The 21148-nt window shown below is 41.2% G+C and overlaps 1 protein-coding gene across 1 annotated transcript in view; it reads right to left on the bottom strand.

Annotated features, from left to right (window-relative positions):
- The window catches only part of LOC141780524 (myosin-14-like), a 38118-nt gene continuing 16970 nt past the window's right edge, over positions 1–21148 (bottom strand). The window contains exons 14-43 of the mRNA XM_074655791.1: positions 20805–20957; positions 20539–20712; positions 19626–19799; positions 19328–19442; positions 19043–19233; positions 18816–18937; positions 18282–18351; positions 17068–17228; positions 16097–16205; positions 14559–14690; positions 14275–14481; positions 13415–13552; positions 13208–13331; positions 12579–12750; positions 11578–11790; positions 10576–10720; positions 10111–10317; positions 9724–9828; positions 8001–8153; positions 7612–7860; positions 7196–7408; positions 6900–7112; positions 6390–6551; positions 5646–5774; positions 5351–5439; positions 4885–5008; positions 4591–4799; positions 4131–4239; positions 3841–4013; positions 1–2706 (exon numbers count right to left, since the gene is read on the bottom strand). Of these exons, the coding sequence (XP_074511892.1) occupies positions 2472–2706; positions 3841–4013; positions 4131–4239; positions 4591–4799; positions 4885–5008; positions 5351–5439; positions 5646–5774; positions 6390–6551; positions 6900–7112; positions 7196–7408; positions 7612–7860; positions 8001–8153; positions 9724–9828; positions 10111–10317; positions 10576–10720; positions 11578–11790; positions 12579–12750; positions 13208–13331; positions 13415–13552; positions 14275–14481; positions 14559–14690; positions 16097–16205; positions 17068–17228; positions 18282–18351; positions 18816–18937; positions 19043–19233; positions 19328–19442; positions 19626–19799; positions 20539–20712; positions 20805–20957 (4770 nt within the window). The 3' untranslated portion in view covers positions 1–2471. The remainder of the gene's footprint in view (positions 2707–3840; positions 4014–4130; positions 4240–4590; positions 4800–4884; positions 5009–5350; positions 5440–5645; positions 5775–6389; positions 6552–6899; positions 7113–7195; positions 7409–7611; positions 7861–8000; positions 8154–9723; positions 9829–10110; positions 10318–10575; positions 10721–11577; positions 11791–12578; positions 12751–13207; positions 13332–13414; positions 13553–14274; positions 14482–14558; positions 14691–16096; positions 16206–17067; positions 17229–18281; positions 18352–18815; positions 18938–19042; positions 19234–19327; positions 19443–19625; positions 19800–20538; positions 20713–20804; positions 20958–21148) is intronic.

Here is a 21148-nt window from a genome sequence, read left to right as displayed (position 1 = left end):
AGTAGCAGTTTAATAGCACTTCAGAAAGTCCTGCATCACAGCAGTCATTGTTTTATTATAGTTCTATATTATATTGTGTATCTGTGAGGTTTAAATCACACCGCCTAATCTCAAGAATGAATACACAACAGTTTGATTACAGATATAGTTTTACATTCAGTTTCCAAATAAACAGATTTTCTCTAAAATATTCATTTTTTTCAAAAACATTTGCTGAGGAAGTACAGAAAGTGAGTGAGGTTTTGAGAATGAGGCGCAGTTTGTGCCTCTCACGAGCAAAGTGTAAATCTCTTGAGTTTTGAGAAATTCAGAAGGTCATTTAACAAAACTTCCTGCTGATCTGAAGGTATTTATTTAATCCTTTTATTTAAATATTTCATCCGTTGCATGATTAAAAAACATGTTTAACCTGGCTCAATTTTTACAACATGAATCAAAATTTAAAAATGTATTAATCACAATATATTGATATACTGTATATTGACGTTTCTTTACGATATTTAAAATTTTCATACAAACTAATATTTTGCTTTTGTTTTAGAAAAAGGACAGATGTCATTTCTGGCAACCCAGACAAAAAAATACAGTCGCAACTTGAGAAACAGGTTAAAAATCTTTTTTATTGTGCCACATAAGGAATATTTTTCTCATCTTAATGTTAAGAAAAGTTTAGTTAAATGACCGGGTAATTATTATTTTTTAAACAGTCACTTAGCTCTGTGACTTGAAATTGAAACTTGAAAAAAAATGGCTTTATTTAATGTGAATTCTTTAAACTACCTGGAATATAAATAAATCTAAATATATTAAATTCACATAAATTATATGTTATATTAATCCACAAACATTGAAAATAATGATTACTTCTTTTTCTTCACTTCACTTCACAAAACCTTTTTAGCTCTTGTAAAATTAAGCTGGGATCAGATTCCAGATCTGCGTTTTATTTTGTATTATTTTATTTGGATTATTTTGTGTTTGTTTCACTTTGTAAACTTTAAGGAGTTCACATCTATTCACATTCATACCTCCGTTTTTGTGCTCACTGCATTATTGTTTTCTTAAATAATTAGATTTATTTCCCCCAAATAAAGTTGAACAATTTGGAATCCAGCAGATGTTAGTAGGATCTACTTTATGTCAAAGGCACATTATGTGATAAAAATCCCATCTGGCTTTAGAAAGAACTTAGTTGTGAAAGATTTAAAATTAAAAATAAAACGTTTGACTGGATTTCAGACCTGCATTTGTCCTTACAATTTAATTTTAGGCTCACTTGTTTAGGCATTTCAAGTGGGCCTGCTGAGCTGTGTTTTGTTTTGTGTTTTTTTAAATAAGTTAATTAATATTTGTGAAATGGAGATGGCGAGCAGAACATAATAAAGCTAGAAAGACGAGGGAGGAACTTATGGAACGGAGGAAAGTTTGGTTAGTTAGCGACGAGTTCAACTGATGGAAAACCAGATGGAAGCTGCAAATATATCCTGCCAACAATTCAATAAATAGATAATAAAACTATCCACTGATAATTAAAACTAAAGCAGAGTCGTGATAATGTCATGTGACTGTTGGAGCATTTCAACACTTAGATGGACATGAAAGTGAAACTTTAAATCCCAGAGTGCATTGAGCTTTGTTGATTTTGGATAAATTACTTTTAGAATTTGGATAAATTCAGCAGCTTTTCAACAACGTTTTGTTTGTTTGTCCTGAGTCTTCTGCATAGCAGCATCCGCTGAGGCTCATGGGTACTGTAGTATTTGTAGCAATTCAATGACCATCACATGATCATGGAGTAAAGAAAAACATTATTGTATTTTGAGAGCCACAACTACAGACTTTTTAGATTATGGAGATTGTTTAAACTTGCAGATTTGTATTCTTATCATAGATTATTATCTGTAGATTATTTCCTAGAATATTTTTAAAATTATTTTGTTGACAAAATGTCAGAAAGTAGTGAAGAATGTCCAGCATAATATCCCAAAAGCCCAAACTGACGTCTTCCAAATGCTTGTTTTATCTGATCAACAGTGCAGAACTCAAATATATTCAGTTTACCATCAAATATGACAACAGAAAGCATCAAATCTTCATATTTGAGAAGCTGGAACCAACAAACATTCGTCACAAATCGATTCTCAATATGGTTGCCAATTAATTTTCCGGAAGTCTAAAATAATGTTTAATGCACAAATATAAAAATGTGTGATCAGAATGACGTGTTGGCATTAGTGTGGTAGGGATAGTGTTACTTTTTAACATCAAATAGCTTGTTATAAATTATTATTGTGACTTTATGGCTTTCTGTTTTACCCCAGTTAATCACTTCAACATGAATCAATCGTGTTGTTAAAATATCTACGAGACTCCTTCACGTTACTGTTAAAGGAAACTGTCAAATAATTTAAATTAAAAGAGTGAAAATATTCTGGGACAGGTTTGACCCATGTTACTTGGGCGAAACCCGTCTACTCGTCGTCGTAGTCGTCGCTGCGGTCGTCCATAGGTGGAGATGGAGACCGAGAAGGAGGCTCTTCCTCCTGCAGATCCATTGAGTTCTCCTTGATGGTGCTCCTTCGGCTGATGCTCCCTCCCAGCCCCAAGCTCCTCATGCTGCTGCTGCTGCTGCTGCTGCCGAGACCAACGCCACCGCTGCTGCTGCGGGGGCTGGGGCTGCTGAACATCGCCTCCCCGCCGCCACGCCTGGGAACACCCGACACATCAGGAGGAAGAGAAAGAGGAGGAAGAGGAGGGTCAGAAGGAGGTGAAGGATAGTTGCAAAGCGAGATTTCTTTTTTTTTTTTTTTTTTTAAAGTTGAAGCCCCTGAAATGTTGCAGCAGGTGTAAACTGGAGGGATGAGGAGAGCGATGGGGAAATGGAAGTTAAAAAGGCTGCTGCGGAAGCTTTGAGGACAGATCAGTGGTATCTGAGGACAGGTGTGAAACAGGACATGAGAGGAGGAAGAGGACATTTAAAACTTTAACACTTTAATTACAAGGAATTAGGATAAATTCATTTTTGTATCATTGCAAAACCATCATGTTCACTACTAGAGGTGGAACTGGATGTTTCTATAGTTTTAAATTAAACAGGTGAATGGGAACCATTGATCTTTGCCAGTGGGATCTATCATTTCATCGTACTATCTGAACATGATTCCATTTTATTGTTCCAGACCAAGCAAACAGTGAGCATCGTTTTAGCTAAACTTTGCCCTCTGCACTACCTGTACGTGTCCAAGGCCTATGGAAGGAGGCTGGGACAGGGTGGACACGGGTCTTGGGATATGGGGTAAAACACATGCTTAGTGTAACTGAAGCTGCGGTCGTGCGTTGCGATTGGCTCAATTTCGGCGAGTGCAGACGAGATTTTACTGCGTACCCCAAAGACGTGACGCGGTCATGAAGCGTGACCCAGCCTCCTTCCATAGGCCTTGCACGTGTCTTGCCACTGGCTATCCCATCATGCACCTTGTGTGGGATTTGTCACTTCTCATAATAAATGAACGGGAGCGCGCCGCCATGTGTGTTTCTATCTTTCACAATATTGACCCGCTGGCTGTACATTATCCCGCTTATTACACGGCTACTTACTGAAGAAATCAATACTTTGACACAAAAACGGTCTGCTAGAGTCCGACATCTGAACTGCGGCCATAGCAACGGTCTGTTATACATAGCAGGGGTCTGTTATACATAGCAACAGTCTGTTATACTGAAATTCCAGACTGCAGAACGCAGTGATTGACCAATCAGAATTGAGTATTCAAAACAGCCATGTAATAAAGTAGTATATAGTATTTTCTCTCTGTCCCAGAGTTGGTGACCCCTCTGTACCTCAGTTTGCTCCTGAGTGACGCCATGTCTCTGCTGAGAGTGTCGTTGGCTTCGGTCGCCTCCTCCAGCTCCCTCTGCAGTTTCCTGCGGGATGCTGCGACGCGTTGAGCCTCCTCCTCCGCCTCCTCTAGCTGGTGCTTCAGCTGCTTCACCCGCACGTTGCCCTTCTCGGCCTGCACAAACAGCACAGAAGCTTTATTTCCAGGTACAGTATATGGCTGAAAGCATCACAAGTGATTGAAATCTTGTATCTTTATATATCTAACTGCTAACATGATCACCAGAGTTACCTGGTCTTTGTACTGCTGCGCCTGCTTCCTCTCATCCTCCATCTGGATGCTTAAATCCTTCAGTTTCTTCTCTTTCTGACGCAGGTTCTTGGCGTTGCCCTGACGCTCTCTACACAACATAATCAACACAATATCACCATCATATCACTTTTAACAATAACAATAATAAACTTTATTTAACCAGGATAATCCCATTGAGATTTTGAATCTCATTTCCAAAGGAGTCCTGGCTAAGATGGCAGCATAAAAAAGTTTTACACAATCAGCACATAAAAACACAAATAACAGACTTAAAGAAATAAAACAGCAAAAACTTAAAAACAACATAAGAAGAGAGAAGTGATTTAATCCTTGCGTGTTTTCTCACTGTGTTTCAGTGCAGTTTATTTTGAATATTTATGTCTCTTTGGTTAAATGTTAGTTGGAATTTCACATTTCATTTCCCATCATGCACCAGTACCTGCTCTCTATCTCCAGCTGCTCCTCCACCTGTCTCAGTTTGGCTTCGAGGGCGGCGATGGACGACTTGAGTTTGGAGCGGCCCTGGCCCTCCATCTCCTGCAGTTTGGCCTTCAGGTCTCGGTTCTGTCTCTCCAGCTGCTGCCTGGATCCCTCCCTGCTCTGAGAGGTGGAGCGCTCTCCTGCCAGCTCTGCACCCATCTGATCCACCTACACAACACAAAGAAAAGAGTCAGGGAGGAAACACACCACTTAGAGCCAAGGCTAGTCCTCACTAAACCCTATCTAGACCTACCAGCTGCTGGCTCTTCCTCAGCCGGTCGTTGAGGCTCTCCACGTTGGCCTGCTCTTCCTCCAACTCCTCCTCCAGCTGGCTGATCTTAGTGTCCAGACGACGCTTCTCATCAGACAGCAGTGATCTGAACACAAAGAGGAGGATAAAGAGATGAGATAAAGGCTTTTTATTGGCTTTTTCACTCACAAGAATATATATATTTCTGAGGGGAAAAATAGATTGCAAATTTGAAGGAAACATTTGAAGAAAATTAAAGGGATAGTTTGAATGTTTTGAAGTGTGGTTGTATGAGGTACTTCTTCATCAGTCTGTTTTGCAACAGCAACACATGTTAAATTTAACTCTACTAACAATTTTATAAAAATCCAAAATAGACGCATTTATTTAATCTTCTTAAATTCTTGAACAAACATGTTTTGTTTAAGCTTCTTTTTGTTTATATGGGTTAATAACACAAGACACCCACTTTTCGGAGGAGTTACTGGCCAGCTCTTCAGACAGCTCGTCTCTTTCCGTCTCTACCTGCTTACGAGCTCTCTCAGCTGCTGCCAACATCTGGACAGACAGACAGGAAGTTGATGGTGGTATAAAGAAGGTAAGAAACACAAATAAAACATCATGTTATCCCTCCTTAATTTATAAAGTGTCATTTTTCACAATATTTGAAAATGTCACCAAGCAGAATAAAACCTAAATATGTTCATATCAGACTTGATGGGAAACAACAAGCTTTCATTTTGAAGCAGCACCAGAGGCCTCACCTCGTGCAGCTGGATGAGGTCGGCCTCCATGGCCTTCGATCTGCGCTCAGACTCCCTGGCTGAGGTGAGGACCTCCTTCTGGGCCGCACGCGAGTCCTCCAGGTCCCTCTGGAGATCCTTTGCCTGGCCCTGTGAGGAGAGCATAGGAGGTTGATTCAGATTGACTGACTTCCTGTAGAGCTCAACAGGAACGCCCACGTAGTTCATTGGTTTACGTAAAACAGGAACGCCCAGTAGCTGCTGACTTCTTATTTTGCCCAGTAACTTCATTGTCCTGTTCATGTCAGTCAAATCAGTGGCTATGCATTCGGTTTTAAGTATGATTTAACTCACTTTTTGTCACATTGTTAAGTCATTTTACCATTATATGTGACTTTGATTAAACAAGTGGGACAAACTAAGCTGACTAATTGCTTAGTGTAACATTAATATAGGTAATTTGTAACAATTCGATCTTAATAAAGCTAGCTTCTAGCAAGAAATGTAATCTAATAATGTAATGATGCTGGTAGAGAAACGTTAATTCTCTTTTTGTAGCCACATAGCACGATTTTAAAGGAAGGAGCTGCTTCGGATACTGGAGACAAATCTTGAGTATGGCTGTCCTTTTTGCCGAAGGCTAGGTACCTATGCAGAAATTCACAATATCTAAATATGTGTGCTTGAACTGAAACCATGAACCTCCACATGTCCTCACAGCTACACAAGATAACTATTGTCTCACTATCTCCCTTTTGAGCTGACCTGGATCTTTCGGAGCTGCTTGACTGCTTCGTCGCGTCCCCTGCTGGTGGCCTCCAGCTGGTCCTCCATGTCCTTCAGCTCCCCCTCCAGCTTCTTCTTGCTGCCCGACGCTTGACCTCGCTGCTTCCTCTCCTCCTCCAGCTCACCCTCCAGCTCACGCACCTGACGGAGAGACAGTCATTTTGTTTTACGCTTTATTGTATTTGATTTATTGTGTGGATGCACATATGGATGTTTATAAAATCAAAGAAGATCCAACTGAGATTAAAAAAGTATACAGTTACAACTCACTCAGAACCTCATCTGCTGTCTGCTAAATGTTAATTTCCTCATTAAGATTGAGGCCATGAATATGCCCCTCCTGCCACTTCATGTACAATCTGCACAAGTTAAAATCTAACCAAAATAAGTTGTTTGGACAAAACAGAGAACAGGAGGTAATAAGGAATCATGAAACTTCCCCTCCTGCAGCCTGATCAGATCTTACATTAGCGACAGGTTGTACTCCACCTGTTTGATCAGCTGCTTCCTCTTCTCCTCGCCCATCTCATCGCGGGCGTGTAGCTCCCTCTCATGCTGAGCTCTGAGGGCTTGACTGTTGACCTCCAGACGCAGCTTGGCGTCCTCAGCGACCTGCAGCTCGTCCTCCAGCTCATCCATCTGCGTTCTCATCTCGTCCACGATGGCCTCCAGGCCACGCTTGGCTTTGTCCAGGTCGTGGACCTGACGGAGGATGGAGAGAAGATCAGAAACGATGCCTATAATTAAAAAAAATGATTAATTCACGTTCAGACATTTCCTCTTACACTCCTTCCCACGTCGTCCTTGGAGCTGATGAGGTCCTCCATCTCAGCTCGGAGGATCTTCATGATCTTCTCTGCGTCCTCCAGAGCGTCCTGGTTCTCCTCCAGCGCTCTGGCCAGAGCTAAGACCCGCGTCTCCTTCTCCCTTGCCTCGGCCTCTGCTCGATCACGCTCCTCTGCAAACTTACAGGACACAGCGCGCTCCTCTGCCAGCATCTGACGGACACGAGGACAAAGGAGATCACGGCAGGTTAGAGTGAATGTAAAATGAACAGAAATCTGCACTGAGACAAGTTTTATGTATTTTTTATTTATGTATTTTTGGAGTATTTTAAACGTCTCTCCATGCAAATGACAGGGGACAAAACCCACAGTACTCCCTCTGAGCTATAAAGTATCTTCCCCAGTGGCAGTCAGACCTGATCAAACTTCTTCTGCTTCTTCTCCAGGTTGGAGACGAGCTGCCGCTGACCGTCCAGGTCCATGAGGACATCCTCCAGCTCCTGCTGCATCCGGCTCCGGCTCTTATCCAGCTTGTCGTAGGCCGACGCCTTCTCCTCGTACTCGCCGTTGGCCGCCTCCAGCTCGCGCTGTAGACGCTTCTTCCCCTCCTCCAGCATCTCCACCGTCCCTGACGTCTCGTCCAGCTTCTTCTTGTAGTCGGACAGCTGACAGAAGGTGAAACGGTGAGAGCTTAGAGGAGTTTTGTTTTGCAATCTTATTACGCTATTTTCTTTAGCTGTAACACCACTGATCTTTTCTCATGACTTGAACAGTTCAGACTTCATATCTGTCTGAAGTTACTGACCTGCATGTTGAGACTGGAGACCTGCCTTTCCACGGCTCGCTTGGTCTCCGTCTCCTCCTCCAGCTGCTCCATCAGGCCGTTCCTGTCCTCCTCCATCTGACGCAGACGTCCAGACAGATTCAGCTTCTGACGGGTCTCCTCTGACAGCAGCTCCTGTAGGAGAAGGACGAGGAGACGGGGGGGACATGAGGAGAAAGGTGTCAGTTGACGGTCTACCATCTTGGTCCAGACTGAAATACCTCAAACAAAAATTTAAACTTTGTACAGATATTCATGTTCCCCAGAAGATGAACCCCACTGACTTTGGTGATCCTCTCTGACTGTTTTCACTTATTCAGTGAAATAGCTTAACATCTACGTGATGGATCGACACGAAATTTTGCACAGACATTCATTGTTTCCAGAAGATGTATACACACAACCTTGTTGAGTCGCTGACTTTTTCCTTAGTCGTTTGTTATTACAATTTCTATTACTATTTTTATTATAACTATTGGATGGATTGTCATGTCATTTAGTACACATTCATAGTCCCCAAAGGAAATCAGTTTGACCCTTTGACCTTTTATCAAGCGCCATCATCAGGTCAAAATTTTGTCCAATACTTTGGTTTATTAAAACTAGTGAAATTCCCATCGGCCTCAGCCATACCTGGGGTTTGGTGCAAATGTTAGCTAACATGCTAAACTAAGGTGGTGAACATGGTAAACATAACACCTGCTAAACATGAGCATATTACCATTGTTATTGTGATCATGTTAGCATGCTGATGTTAGCATTTAGCTCAAAGCAGAACTTCAACCAAAGATACTCTATAACACTTCCTGTCTCCTAAGTGGGCGTGGCCATGGCGTGTTCGCCACTCCCCTCATCACCCCTTGTTGGAAGTGTTGTGAACATTGTGTGGATGGATGAATGCACATTGGAATATATTTGCATAATGTATTTATATTTTTTGCTAATATTTACACAGCTAACAGCCATATTTATCATTAGCATTACAAAAACTGGTTAGCTAAGGCCAAAGAACGTATATTGCCAAGAAGTGAAAGTCAATTGTTCGTTCCATTGCAACGTCAGTGCCCAGCAGCAGAGCTACGCTTCTACAATTTTGGAATGAAAGCGACTACCGGACGCCAGTAAAACGTCCGCCTACAAAGTGCCATACAAAAGGATAATTTTATTATATTGTCATATTATACCGAAATGGCCTGTGTTGAACAATAACATTTATAAATATAATTAGCGTTTCCAGTCCAAAATGGCGGCAACGGCTGCTGTCAAAAGAACACCAGAGTTTCGTCTCTTTGCTTCTTTAGTCTTTGCTTTAGAGTGTTAGCCAACGTGAATTGCCAGACCTTGCGAGAGTGTGATGCTGAGACAGAGAAAGGTCATGAACAAAGTTAATTTTCTCCTGATTTGTCCGTCTGAAAAATTTAATTTTAGTGTCAGAATGTGTTGAAGATACCTGGCTTGTGAAACATTGGTCCAATATTTACTTTGGTGACTATGGGGCGAAAGAATCGGTCATAATCTGTGTTCATGTTCACTTCTCCCATCAGAGTTAATAGACTCAGGACCTGCCGCTAGTCTCCTAAAAGGGCGCGGCAGTGGCGAAACCCACGTGACACAGATACAGGAAACTGACTCTCGGTGCACCGTCTCCTTTCTGAATCGTCTCTGCTACAACTTTATAAACTGGTGTATATATCTGTGGTGTCACCTGTGCGTCCTGGAACTGGGAGGACAGACTGGAGACGTCTTTGCTCAGCTTGATGTTCTTTCCCTCTGCCTCGTTCAACAGACTCGTCACACTGTCCAGCTCCATCTGGTGGAGACGAGGAGAAAAAAAGAAGAGAGAAGCAAAGACAGAGACAGAGACAGAATGAAGGTGAACATTAAGTCCCAAATATGTAGTTTTGTCCTTCACTCTCTTCTCTCACACTAGGAAGTATTCTAGCAGTGGATAAATCAGGATCAACTGCTGGTTGGAACTGTTATCTGTTGATTTATTGTTCAGTTTTCAGTTGGCTTCTGGATACATCAGTATATGATATACTGTTTATTCATGCCGTTTCCGTGTTAATTCATTAGTATGTTTATGACTCACATTCGTCTTGGAGACTCGCTCCCCGAGCTCGGTCCTCTGCCGCTCGCTCTCGTTGAAGCGCGAGTGCAGGTCGTTCAGCTGACCCTCCACCTTCTTCTTCTTGTGCTCCACGTCCTGTTTGGCGCTGGCGAGGGATCGCAGGTCGGCGCTCATGTCCGCAGACTCCTTCTCCAGAGCCTGCTTGGCTTTCTCCAGACCGCCTCTCACCTTGACGGAGAGACGGGATGCTAAGTGAGTGACTAAGTAGGATTTTTCATGCAGGACTTTTACTTGTAATTGTGTATTTTTACATTGCTGTATTGGTACTTTACTTAAGTAAAGGATCTGAATACTTCTTCAACCACTGTGTACAGTGTATGTATATGTAATACAATTTGGGTGAACTGTGTGTCTTTGTGTGTGTGTGTGTGTGTGTGTGTGTGTGTGTGTGTGTGTGTGTGTGTGTGTGTGTGTGTGTGTGTGTACCCTCTTGGCCTGCTCCAGCTGCTCATTGAGCTCCTCCACAGCCTGGCTGTGTTTCTGTCTCAGGTCCTGGAACTGGGCCTCGTGGCCCCGCCCCTCGTCCTCCATGGCTTTCTTTAGCATGGTCACTTCCTGCTCACGCTTCGCCCTGTCAGTCACATATAAACACATGACATCACCGTGACACATCCAACAGTAACACGGCCGAGAGGTTTACAAACGTCCACTTTTATGCAGACGACACTGTTATTTACTGTGACATTTGCAGTCTGTTTTAACATTGTTCAACAGACTCAATTATTTAAGATTTGTTCTAAATGCAGAATGTTTTCTTTGCTGTTTACAAATTCAAAGGAAAAAAAAGACCTTCCACCTGAGATTGAGCCATCATCTGTGTACAAATACTGTATCTTCTTTCAACCCCCATGTTATTCGACTGGTGAAAAAACGGAAGCTTTGGCTTTATACGTACCAGTCTAGGATGTTTCAGATTATTTAATTCATCTTAAAAGTCCTGGGCCGATATGTATAAAGCAGTTCAAAGTTATCTTTTGGTCATTAATGTAAAGAAGGTCAAGAATTATGTCATTTAGTTATTTTTCTTAGAATTGAGAAAAAGTGCTGTGCATAAACTTTCGTATGAGTTAAGACTTGGTCTCAAATCCCAAATTATCTCTCCTAAATCAGTTAGGAGTGATCAGCAGAGGCAACAGCTTCACAGTTTATATATATTATATATATATATGATGAGTTGATATGACTTTGCTAAACAATACTTTTAAATTCTTTATTCAAAGTCCTTTTTATACTAAGATGTTTTTGATTCATTAGTCAAATTTTGGGACCATTTCTTAGTATTTTTATACCTACCAGCCCTACTTTTTTTTGAGCCAAAGATTGCAGCTTGTTTCTGTACCTCACAGTGAATAATTGATTAAACACTAATTAGAATGTGTGGACCAGTCAGAGGTCGTATACGTAGGATCCATTAGTTTGTATACAGACCGTAGCTCTCCCTGGGCGGCGGTGATATCCAGGCTGTCCTCCAGCTCGGTGCGGAGAGCGTTCAGCTCCTCTCCGAGATCCCGCCGAGCCGCCTCCACCTTCCCCCTGGCCGCCCTCTCGGCCTCCAAGTCCTCCTGCAGCTCTGAGCACAGAACCTCCAACTCCCGAACCCGCTTCACCGCCGCCCCGCGCTGATTGCACTCTTCCTCCAAGCTGTGGACACAAAAGAGGTTCTGATTTAGTTTCTAATATCTTCACATCTGACTCTTTGAGTTTTAGTAGTTTCATTCTGGTCTGAGTGGAAACGTCTTAACTACCACGAATGATACTGAGGACATGTGCTCTGTACTTTTTCTTGTACATTTTTTGGTAGTGTTGTTGAGTTTTAGGCGACCAAAATGTTTAAATTAACTTTCATGAACTGAAAACAAACTGTGAAAGGGTTAAAGTTGTAAGACAAAAACACTGACAACTCCCAGACTGGAAAACGCCGTGGTAGCGACTCGTCAATCAAAGGTAGCCACGCCCTAAAGCATCCCTTGCTTTATGGTCTATTTGACTCTAAATGGGACCATAATTTACTAAATGAACATCACGCTGTATTGAAGAAGACTTGAAACTAGCGATTGAGACCATAAACTCATGTTTACAATGTTTACTGAGGTAATAAATCAAGTGAGAAGTAGGCTCATTTTCTCATAGACTTCTATACAATCTGACTTCTTTTTGCAACCAGAGGAGTCGCCCCCTGCTGGCCATTAGAAAGAATGCAAGTTTAAGGCACTTCTGCATTGGCTTCACTTTTCAGAACTGGAAGTTGCCGCTTGAATGTTAAAATCAAACACCTGCTCTTGGACACAACATAATACATAATTCAACAGGGAGATGGCCGCCCCTTTTGATCTTAATGGCTCTGTGACCTTTCCTGTAGCGCCACTTTGAGGATAAACTTGTTTTTAGCTCCGCTGCTGTTTATTCTGTTGTGAACATCGTCTGCTTACCGGGCCTGTGTGGCCTGGAGCTCCTCTTCCTTGGCGGCCAGCTGGGCTCGGAGTTCGTCCAGTTGGGCGAGCAGGTCGGCGTGCTGCTCATGGAGGTCGCCCAGCTCCGCCTCCACCTTCCTCTTAGCCTTCTCCATGTCCAGACGACCCTTCTCCTCCTTCTTCATACGCACTGCAGAAGAAAGAAGCGTGTGAACAGACCTCTTCATAAACAATCATTTTACATTTTTGGGGAAACTAATTATTAAGCTCATTTGGTATTAAAAACTCTAAAGTCCTGTTAGTTCCTGTAACTGATAACACAGACCGCTTTTACAATGAATCAGCAGTGGAGCACTTGAGAAGAACTTATTGGAAACATTAACTATTTGGCATCCTAGAAGATTAATTACGTTCTCAGCCATATACTATATTTTTTTTATCCATTTTTTTTTTTATTTACCATTTTATTATTTATAAAGGAGGTCAAAGAGTTCTTAGACTGGATTTGTCTTTCTACAACTCTAAAGGCTGTAAAAGGCACAGGTACATTTTGAATAGATAATAAATGTGTGATTAATTTGTGATTAATCACGATTAAATCTTTTTATTGATTGACAGCCCCTATCTTGAGTATTTTGGTGACTGACACTCTATGTCTGAGATCATGGACTCGTGTTTGGCCTTGAGTTTGGTCAGATTCTTGGACTTCTCCTCCTCCTCTGCCAGGTTAGAGCTCGTGTCAGCCATCCTCTCCTCCAGAAGCTTTCTCTCCTGTGAAGATAAGAGATCAAATGAGTTCACTGTGTGTTAAACACCCAAAACACCACAAAACAAAACTGCTAAACTCATTCTACCTTCTGCAGTTTAATATTCTGGTCCTCCATGATCAGGACGTCCTCCTCCAGTTTCTTCACTTTTCCCTCCACAGACACTTTCTCCAGCTGCAGCTTCTGACGAGCGTCTTCCTCCTCTGCTATGTGGGCCTCCATCAGCTGCAGAAAAAACAGTGGTGCAATGTAACTAGGTACATTTACTCAGGTACTTAAGTAAAATGTTGAGGTACTCTCGCTACTTTCTACTTTTACTCTAGTACATCTCAGAAGGAAATATTGTACTTTTTACTTCACTACATTTATCTGGGAGCTTTAGTTTCTTTACTAGTCAAGATTTAAAACATATGATCAAAAGAAATTCTGTTTTCTTCACTTCTTCAACTGTTTATTATCTTCCATTTTAAATGTATTTATTTTATTTCTTTATTTTAACTGTTGTTCAAAGCACTTTGAGCACCATTTTGTGTATAAAAGGTGCTACACAAATAAATGTTATTATTACTATTTAGTTACAATTTTGTAAGTAATTGTAATTATATGTCAAACAAAAATGTCAAACGTTTGAAGATTAACTTTGGGCTCTGAACAAATGTGACATTTTGTGGAATTTTTCCCAATTTTCTTTCTATTTTTTTTACCATTTTATAGAAAACAATATTGTAAAAAAAAAGAAACAAAAAGAAAATAATTGTGCAGCCCAAATAATAAGATAATCTGTATTCTTGTAGGGCTGTGTAATAATAACAATAATAATAATAAATGAATAATAAAATAATAAAAATCCTAATAATCATACTACTAATAACAACAATAACAACTATACAATACTACTACTACTACTACTACTACTAATACTAATAATAATAATGCAGTGTGCCCACCACCAGCTGCTGATCCATGTCCTTCCTCTCCTGCTGCAGGGCGTTGCTGCGGTCCTCCTCCTCCTCCAGCCGGGCCTCCATCTCGTGCAGCACCTCCTCCAGCTCCTGCTTCTTGGCCTCCATTCGCACCCTCATCTCCTCCGCCTCCGCGTACATCTCTGTCTCCGCTTGGAGCTTTGTCTCCAGCTGGACTCGCTCCTCCATCAGCTACAAACACACACTTCTGTCACTTTTGGATCTTTCAATGTAAAATAAAATGAGGTAAAAACCTGCAGTTCTGTCACCTGGGTGTGTTTCTGGGTGATGTCCTTCAGCTCGGCCTCCGTCTTCACCGCCACCTCCTGCGCTGCCTTCAGTTCCTCGTCTTTTTGACCCATTTCTTCTTCTTGTCTGGTGACCTGCAGCAGGGGCTTCACCTGAACCACGGACACACATCACACAACTTTTGTTTGAATATACAGTCCATGGTTTCATGTCGTTGACAGGAAATGTTCTTTTTAAGGAAGGCAAAGTCAAAAATCATTTTACACCACACATGATAAATAGACAGACAACTTTATTCATCTTATATCCTATAACCTCTAGTTACGCAAAAACTGTAAAGCTTTGTCCTGCTAAAAGAAGACCACGTTATGACTTAAACTAAAAGGGTTTATCTGTGTATGGTGGCCATTGTAGGACATTCAGAAATCAGTTTGTCAGGCTCAGATTTGGCTCAACTCTATTTGGTCTACGCTGGACACAAATATGCAAATATTAGCCTGCCAACTTCAGTATTCAGCCCAAATCATAACTAATGTTAGCATGCTTAACTTACTGTATTGCACTGTTTTATGTTTTGGATTCTCATTTTTACCTTCATGTTTTTCTTTTTATACATTTTGTAGCAGCATTGAATAACATGCAGAACAATCTAAAGCTCACCTAATTTTTATCCTTAGGGCAATCTATTTGTATTTTCTATTTCAATTCCTGTTGTTCTTGTTTTTAATTGCTTTATTTATTCTTAAGGTTTTATTATTTTACTGATTTGGGAAGATTGAATGAATGAATGTGACAGATAAAGACTTGAAACTTGAAACTAAGCCCTTAAAGTGGAAGTGAAACGTACTGGCTCTTTCAGCGCCACTTTAGCCAGCGTTGCAGTAACTTTACTGATCTCCGTTTCAGTGGCAGTTTATGAAATGGACTGTTTTGTCCTTGTTTTTAACATTGTAAAACTCATCTCCAATACAATAGTGTCCCCTCTTTTGTTTTCTTCTGTCCTCCGTCTCCTCAGTCTCCGTATTTTACTGTCTCTACTGTTGTATTTGTGAAACTCAGCCGAGCCAACCATGCTGGTGACATCACAGACTAGAGTACGGCAACATGGCGACACTCTTGCAACAAAAGCTGCAGGAAAATTTCTTTTAAATGCTGACATTTGTCATGTTTGTAATATAATTGTTCATTAGAGTGGAAATCCATTTAGTAAACAATCTTAACTTAGTTGAACGCTTCACTTCCACTTCAAATAACTGTTAGATGTTAACATGCTGACATTTAGTATGTTAGAACAATTAGCATACTGACATACTCATGTTTAGTATGTAATATTTAGCACACTATGCTAATGTTTAGTATGTGTTAAAGCGCTCACACACATCTTGTAACTTTATTTATATCTCCCAAAGAACTTGTAACACTGTTATCTGCTCCTAATTTTGTATTACATTAAGAAAAGTAAAATGTTTTGAGCGCAAACAGTCGTGCCTACATGTTCCATCAATAATTCTAGAAACCCGTAAATGTACGTGTGTGTGTGTGTGTGTGTGTGTGTAACCTTGGTGAAGAGCCTCCACCACTGCCAGTTCTTGAGTTTGAGGTAACAGGCGCAGTTCCTCTGGATCACCTTCATGGCCGTCAGCTGCGCCTGACGTTTACTGAAAGCTCTGAAATAAAGATTAAATGTCAGCAGCAACAGGTGGAAGAAGCACTCAGAGCTTGTACTTCAGGAAACATAGTGATGAATATTATATTCCATTTTGAAAATCCAACACACTGGACCTTTATGTAAAAGTACAAAAGTAATACTAGCATCAAAATATACAGTATAATATATTTAAAGTTATTGTGTTCAGCACTTTAACATTGCAGCTGGTAAAAGTGGAGCTCATTTTAATGACTTTATATGCTGGGTAGTTTGTGAATTTTCTTAATCTATAATAATACATCATGATTTATTAGTTGATTTATATTCTGTATTATTATTAGAAGAGTCAAAAGTATAATATTTCCTTCGGAGATGTAGTGGAGGAGAAGTATAAAGTATCAGAAAATGGAAATACTCCAGTAAAGTACAAGTGCTTTAAACTTGTACTTAAGCAGCAGCGTCCAGTCCAGGCCATTAAATAGGCGTTATCAGTCGCTATAAGCACCATAGATGTGGGTCATTAGGGGCCTACTATACCCAATATTAGGTTTTATCATCTATTCACATGGTAGATCACCAAAAGGAAGAATAAAAGAACAACCATTTCTATCAACCATAGTCATTTTGACAGGAGCAGAAGTGGAAGTCAGGCGCTGTAATATAGACAGCGTGAAACTCCATATTTTGTATTGTATTGTGTTCATAACGTAACATTTCAATGCAGTTTTACAAAGTGTCAGAACGAGTTGCTTTAAAGTTTCGCTTTCACTTTTACAGCGTCCCCTAATCACCCACATCTATGCTGCTTATAGCGACTGATAACGCCTATTTAATGGCCTGATAACAGTCTAATCGGGTGTTTGTCTAAGTGATTGTCTTACTTGCGGGCCAGGAAGCCTCTTGCTTGAGCCTGGAAGGCGATGATGACGACGGTCAGTTTGAGGTCCCTCTCCTCCTCCAGCTGGGCCAGAACCCCCGTCCTGAAGAACATCTTACTCTGACCGATACGATACAGGTTAGTGTCCAGATCCAGGTGCTTTACCTGAAGGTGAAGAGAGAGGAGGGGAGGAGAGGAGGTTTGTGAATGAAAATGGGTTCTATGGGTACCCACGAGTCTCCCCTTTACAGACATGCCCACTTAATGATAATCACATGCAGTGTTTTGAATGCAGTATAATTGTGATATTTCCGCCTATTCTAAAATGGTATATTTTAATATTTCTGCATACTGCGGTCCCTAAACATTCTTGAATTACATAAACTGGGTATCACTGTGAAAGTTGAGACTCTTGTGGATCCAATGGGCCCAACTGTATTCATGTGTGATGATGTTAGTCCCCATAGTAGCCATGTCATTGTAGTGAGACGATTTTTTGAAACTTGACCTTACTGTATAAAATGACCTGTGGTGACCTCTAGGATAATCATAACCTCATGAAACTTCACAGCCACAAACTACAGACCTAGCACATTCAGAGAATGGATGGCTTTCCAAGGTAGATTGACAATAAGGCGGTTTCTGAGCAGTTTCCAAAACAGAAGTGCTCATCATCCAATCGCCAAAAAATGCAAATCTTGCAGAAATCTCCAAATGTCAAAAGTTTTTGAAACCAAATCACAGCATGGCTTTTTCAGTGGTGTTCCTCAAGGTCTTGGTGTCTTAATGTGGTATTTTGGAGGGATTATTGATCATTTTTATCAATTCTCAAGTGGTAAAATGTTTTTTAAATTTAACACCACATCTGTGTAACAAATGGTATCAACCCACAAATTGCTGATTTGATATTGACATAATATAGCATACTTCCATCATAATGTTGTTAGCCCTTAAACACTTTCACGAAGTTAATTGATCATATTTTGTTATTTCTGATTTATGACTAGAAAAGTCTTGACACATAGTGCTGATCTGCATCTCAAATAATCTTCAGGTTCCCAGCTTTCAGATGATGTACACCACTTCTATGTGACATCTACTGTTGACCTGCTATCTCCCCCTAAAGACCCCCTGTACCCCCCTAAAAAAGAAAAAACTGGGTCTATTGCGTATCTCTTAGGGTTCTTAATACAACAATATCCAGTTACATCCGCTCACCATCAGACAGCACGCCTGCTTCCCGTCCATGAAGCCCTTAGGGATGGCACTGGCAGCCAGAATCTCATATCTACAAACAAGAAAACACTTTGTTGTCACTTTACTGTAACATCAGATGAGGAGGTAAGAATATGATACATTTAAAGTAAAAAATGTCCCACACATGGGCAATCTAATGCTTGTATTTCAAAATGAAACATTATATTTTAAATGGACTCTGTTGTCATTTGGATAAATCCACATTTGGTTGCTTTAGTTTGAAAGTTTTAAACAGAAAGTTTGTATGTGTATGTGTCTGCCCTCCAGTGGTTACAGTCAGGAACTGCAACACTGCATTTAAATTAAAGGTAAAACACTGTTAATATCAGAATACTTGCACTGCCAAGTACATCCACAAAGGTAATGCTTATTACAGGGCTGTTGTTTTATTATTAATACAGATACTGTCAACATTAGTACTACAAACAGAACTATGAATATTGTTATCAAATCCTCTAAATAATAATAACAATCAGTATAAATGTGGTCTCTCACCTCTGTCTGAACTCCTGGAACACGATGCGGTTAGGGAATCCCTGCCTGCAGATTCGGATGCCCTCCAGCACGCCGTTACACCGGAGCTGCTCCAGCACCAGGTTGGAGTCCATCTTCCCCGCCTGCAGCACAGCAGCAGCACACTCAGTCTCTCTTCTATACACTGCAGGTTTAGCTCAAATAAAATAATTTGTTCTGGATACATTTAGGGAGAAAAGACTTCCTACCTTTTTCTCGTGGTTGGGGATGATGCAGCGCACAAAGTTGGGCTGCGTGTTGTGCAGCGTGGTCATCAGCTTGCTCAGAGACTCCTTGTACAGCTGACCCACTGTGCGGAACATGCCCTTCTTGGATTTAGTGGTGGGCGCCGAACTCTCCGACATCTTGTTCATGGTCTCCAGACCCACCACTCGATCCGCTGACACAGGAGAGATTCACAACCACAATGTGATTACCATGACCAGAGATTTGTAGTGAAATGAGGACATGTTGCTCCGTCACGGAGGACTGACCGTCTTTCCACAGGTCCTGGATGAAGATGCTGGAGGAGGCGTTTAGCAGAGTGGTCACGTTGTCGTTCAGAGGGTCCATGTTCTTAGTCAACCAGTTAGCTGCATTATAGTCCACCTGGAAATGTGATCATGATGGCGTTAATCTATATTTTTCTGACTGTCAACAAATCCAAAACCAAGTAGCCTGTCTCTCAATACTCTCTGACTTCCTGTCTGTCTTCTTCCTGTCTTAAACTATAAGAGATACTCCAGTTCTAAGGGTTCTTGTCTCAGTCCTGAAGCCTTCAGTGATCCTCACCTTACCGGCGTAGTGCAGAACAGTGAACATCAGTTTATCTTTGTGCTGTTTGGGTTTGGAGAATTTCACGTGACCGGTGTGGGTGTTCAGCAGCTTGTCCACGAAGGAGAGGTCAGTGGCTTTGGGGAACCAGCACTCCTCGTCCAGCAGGGCCAAGATGCCTGGAGAGTTGTTCTGAAGGACAGTGAAGGACACACACAGGCTCAGTTTATATCTAAGATCTTATTACATTTGTTTCCCTGGTGATAAGGACGTTTGTCCACAGTTGGGTTTGGAGGTGGGGACAGGTACAGGTGTTAGAGTTCAGGTGTCAGTTTCATGCTAATGCACACCTGGTAGAAGTGATACCGGTGTTTATCCCGACTAAAGATAGAAAGAGATCCCCTAAAGATTAACATACTTGCCAACCTTGAGACCAGAACAGCATTTTTATATTAAACTTTTGATTTAACCTTTGATTCTCCGGTGCTCGAAAACACTACTGCTTTTGTCCACAGGGACCGCCAAAATCAACACGAACTGTAAGATCCTCTAGTAGCTTTAAATTAAAATTTTATCAGTTTAATAAAAAATAAAATATGTTTTTGAAGAATGAACAATGAGGCAGATGTTGGTTAAATTCTCCCTCTGCTCTGTTCATGCATGTAATTGATCATGTGATCTCTGAAGAGCTGTTGTTAAAGGTTACTCTTACACTTCACCATAAGTAGGAATGAGTCGCTTCTTATTCTTCACTCTCAGCGAATACCTTTGTAAATAAGTTGGCCCTTCAGAAAATTCTGAAGTGTAATTCTTAGGAGTTTGATAAGCACGGGGTCCTGATTAACTCCATGTTTAATAATCAAATCTATAAACTCCCGGTTAAAGTAAATCATGTGAGGCCATGTATGTGCGTCTGCAACCCGTCACTGACCGGCCTCTCGATGAGCTCGATGCAGGGCTGCAGGTCGAGGCCGAAGTCGATGAAGTTCCAATCGATGCCCTCCCTCTTGTACTCCTCCTGCTCCAGGACGAACATGGTGTGGTTGAAGAGCTGCTGCAGACGTTCGTTGGTGTAGTTGATGCAGAGCTGCTCGAAGGAGTTGTCCTGAGACAGAGAAGCGTCGCAATGATTAGAAAAACGACTAAAAACAACAAAAACTCAAGTATTTAAATGTCTGGTTTCAGTAAAGTGTTCACCTCAAAAATTTCAAAGCCAGCGATGTCCAGGATGCCCAGGAAGGAGGACGACTGCCTCTTACTCTTGTCCAGCGTCTTGTTGACTCTGGCCAGGATCCAGCGAAACAGGCGCTCGTACATGGCCTTAGCCAGAGCTTCCACCGCAAAATCAACCTGGAGGATGGAGAGAGACAGGAAAACGGTTTTGTTATGATTCATTTTGGTAGGATTTTATAGCTCTGTGTTGCTGGAAAGTGATGCAACAGAAGGGTTCTACATCCTACCAAAAAACTATTCTTTAGGTTCAGAGGTGGAAAGTAATTAAGTACATTTACTCAAATACTGTACTCTAATTCTGAGCCCTA

The sequence above is a fragment of the Sebastes fasciatus genome, chromosome 13, assembly GCF_043250625.1.
Source record: "Sebastes fasciatus isolate fSebFas1 chromosome 13, fSebFas1.pri, whole genome shotgun sequence".
Taxonomy (NCBI): Eukaryota; Metazoa; Chordata; class Actinopteri; order Perciformes; family Sebastidae; genus Sebastes; species Sebastes fasciatus.
Note: the sequence above shows the minus strand (reverse complement) of the source record. Positions and strands in the feature narration are given on the sequence as shown.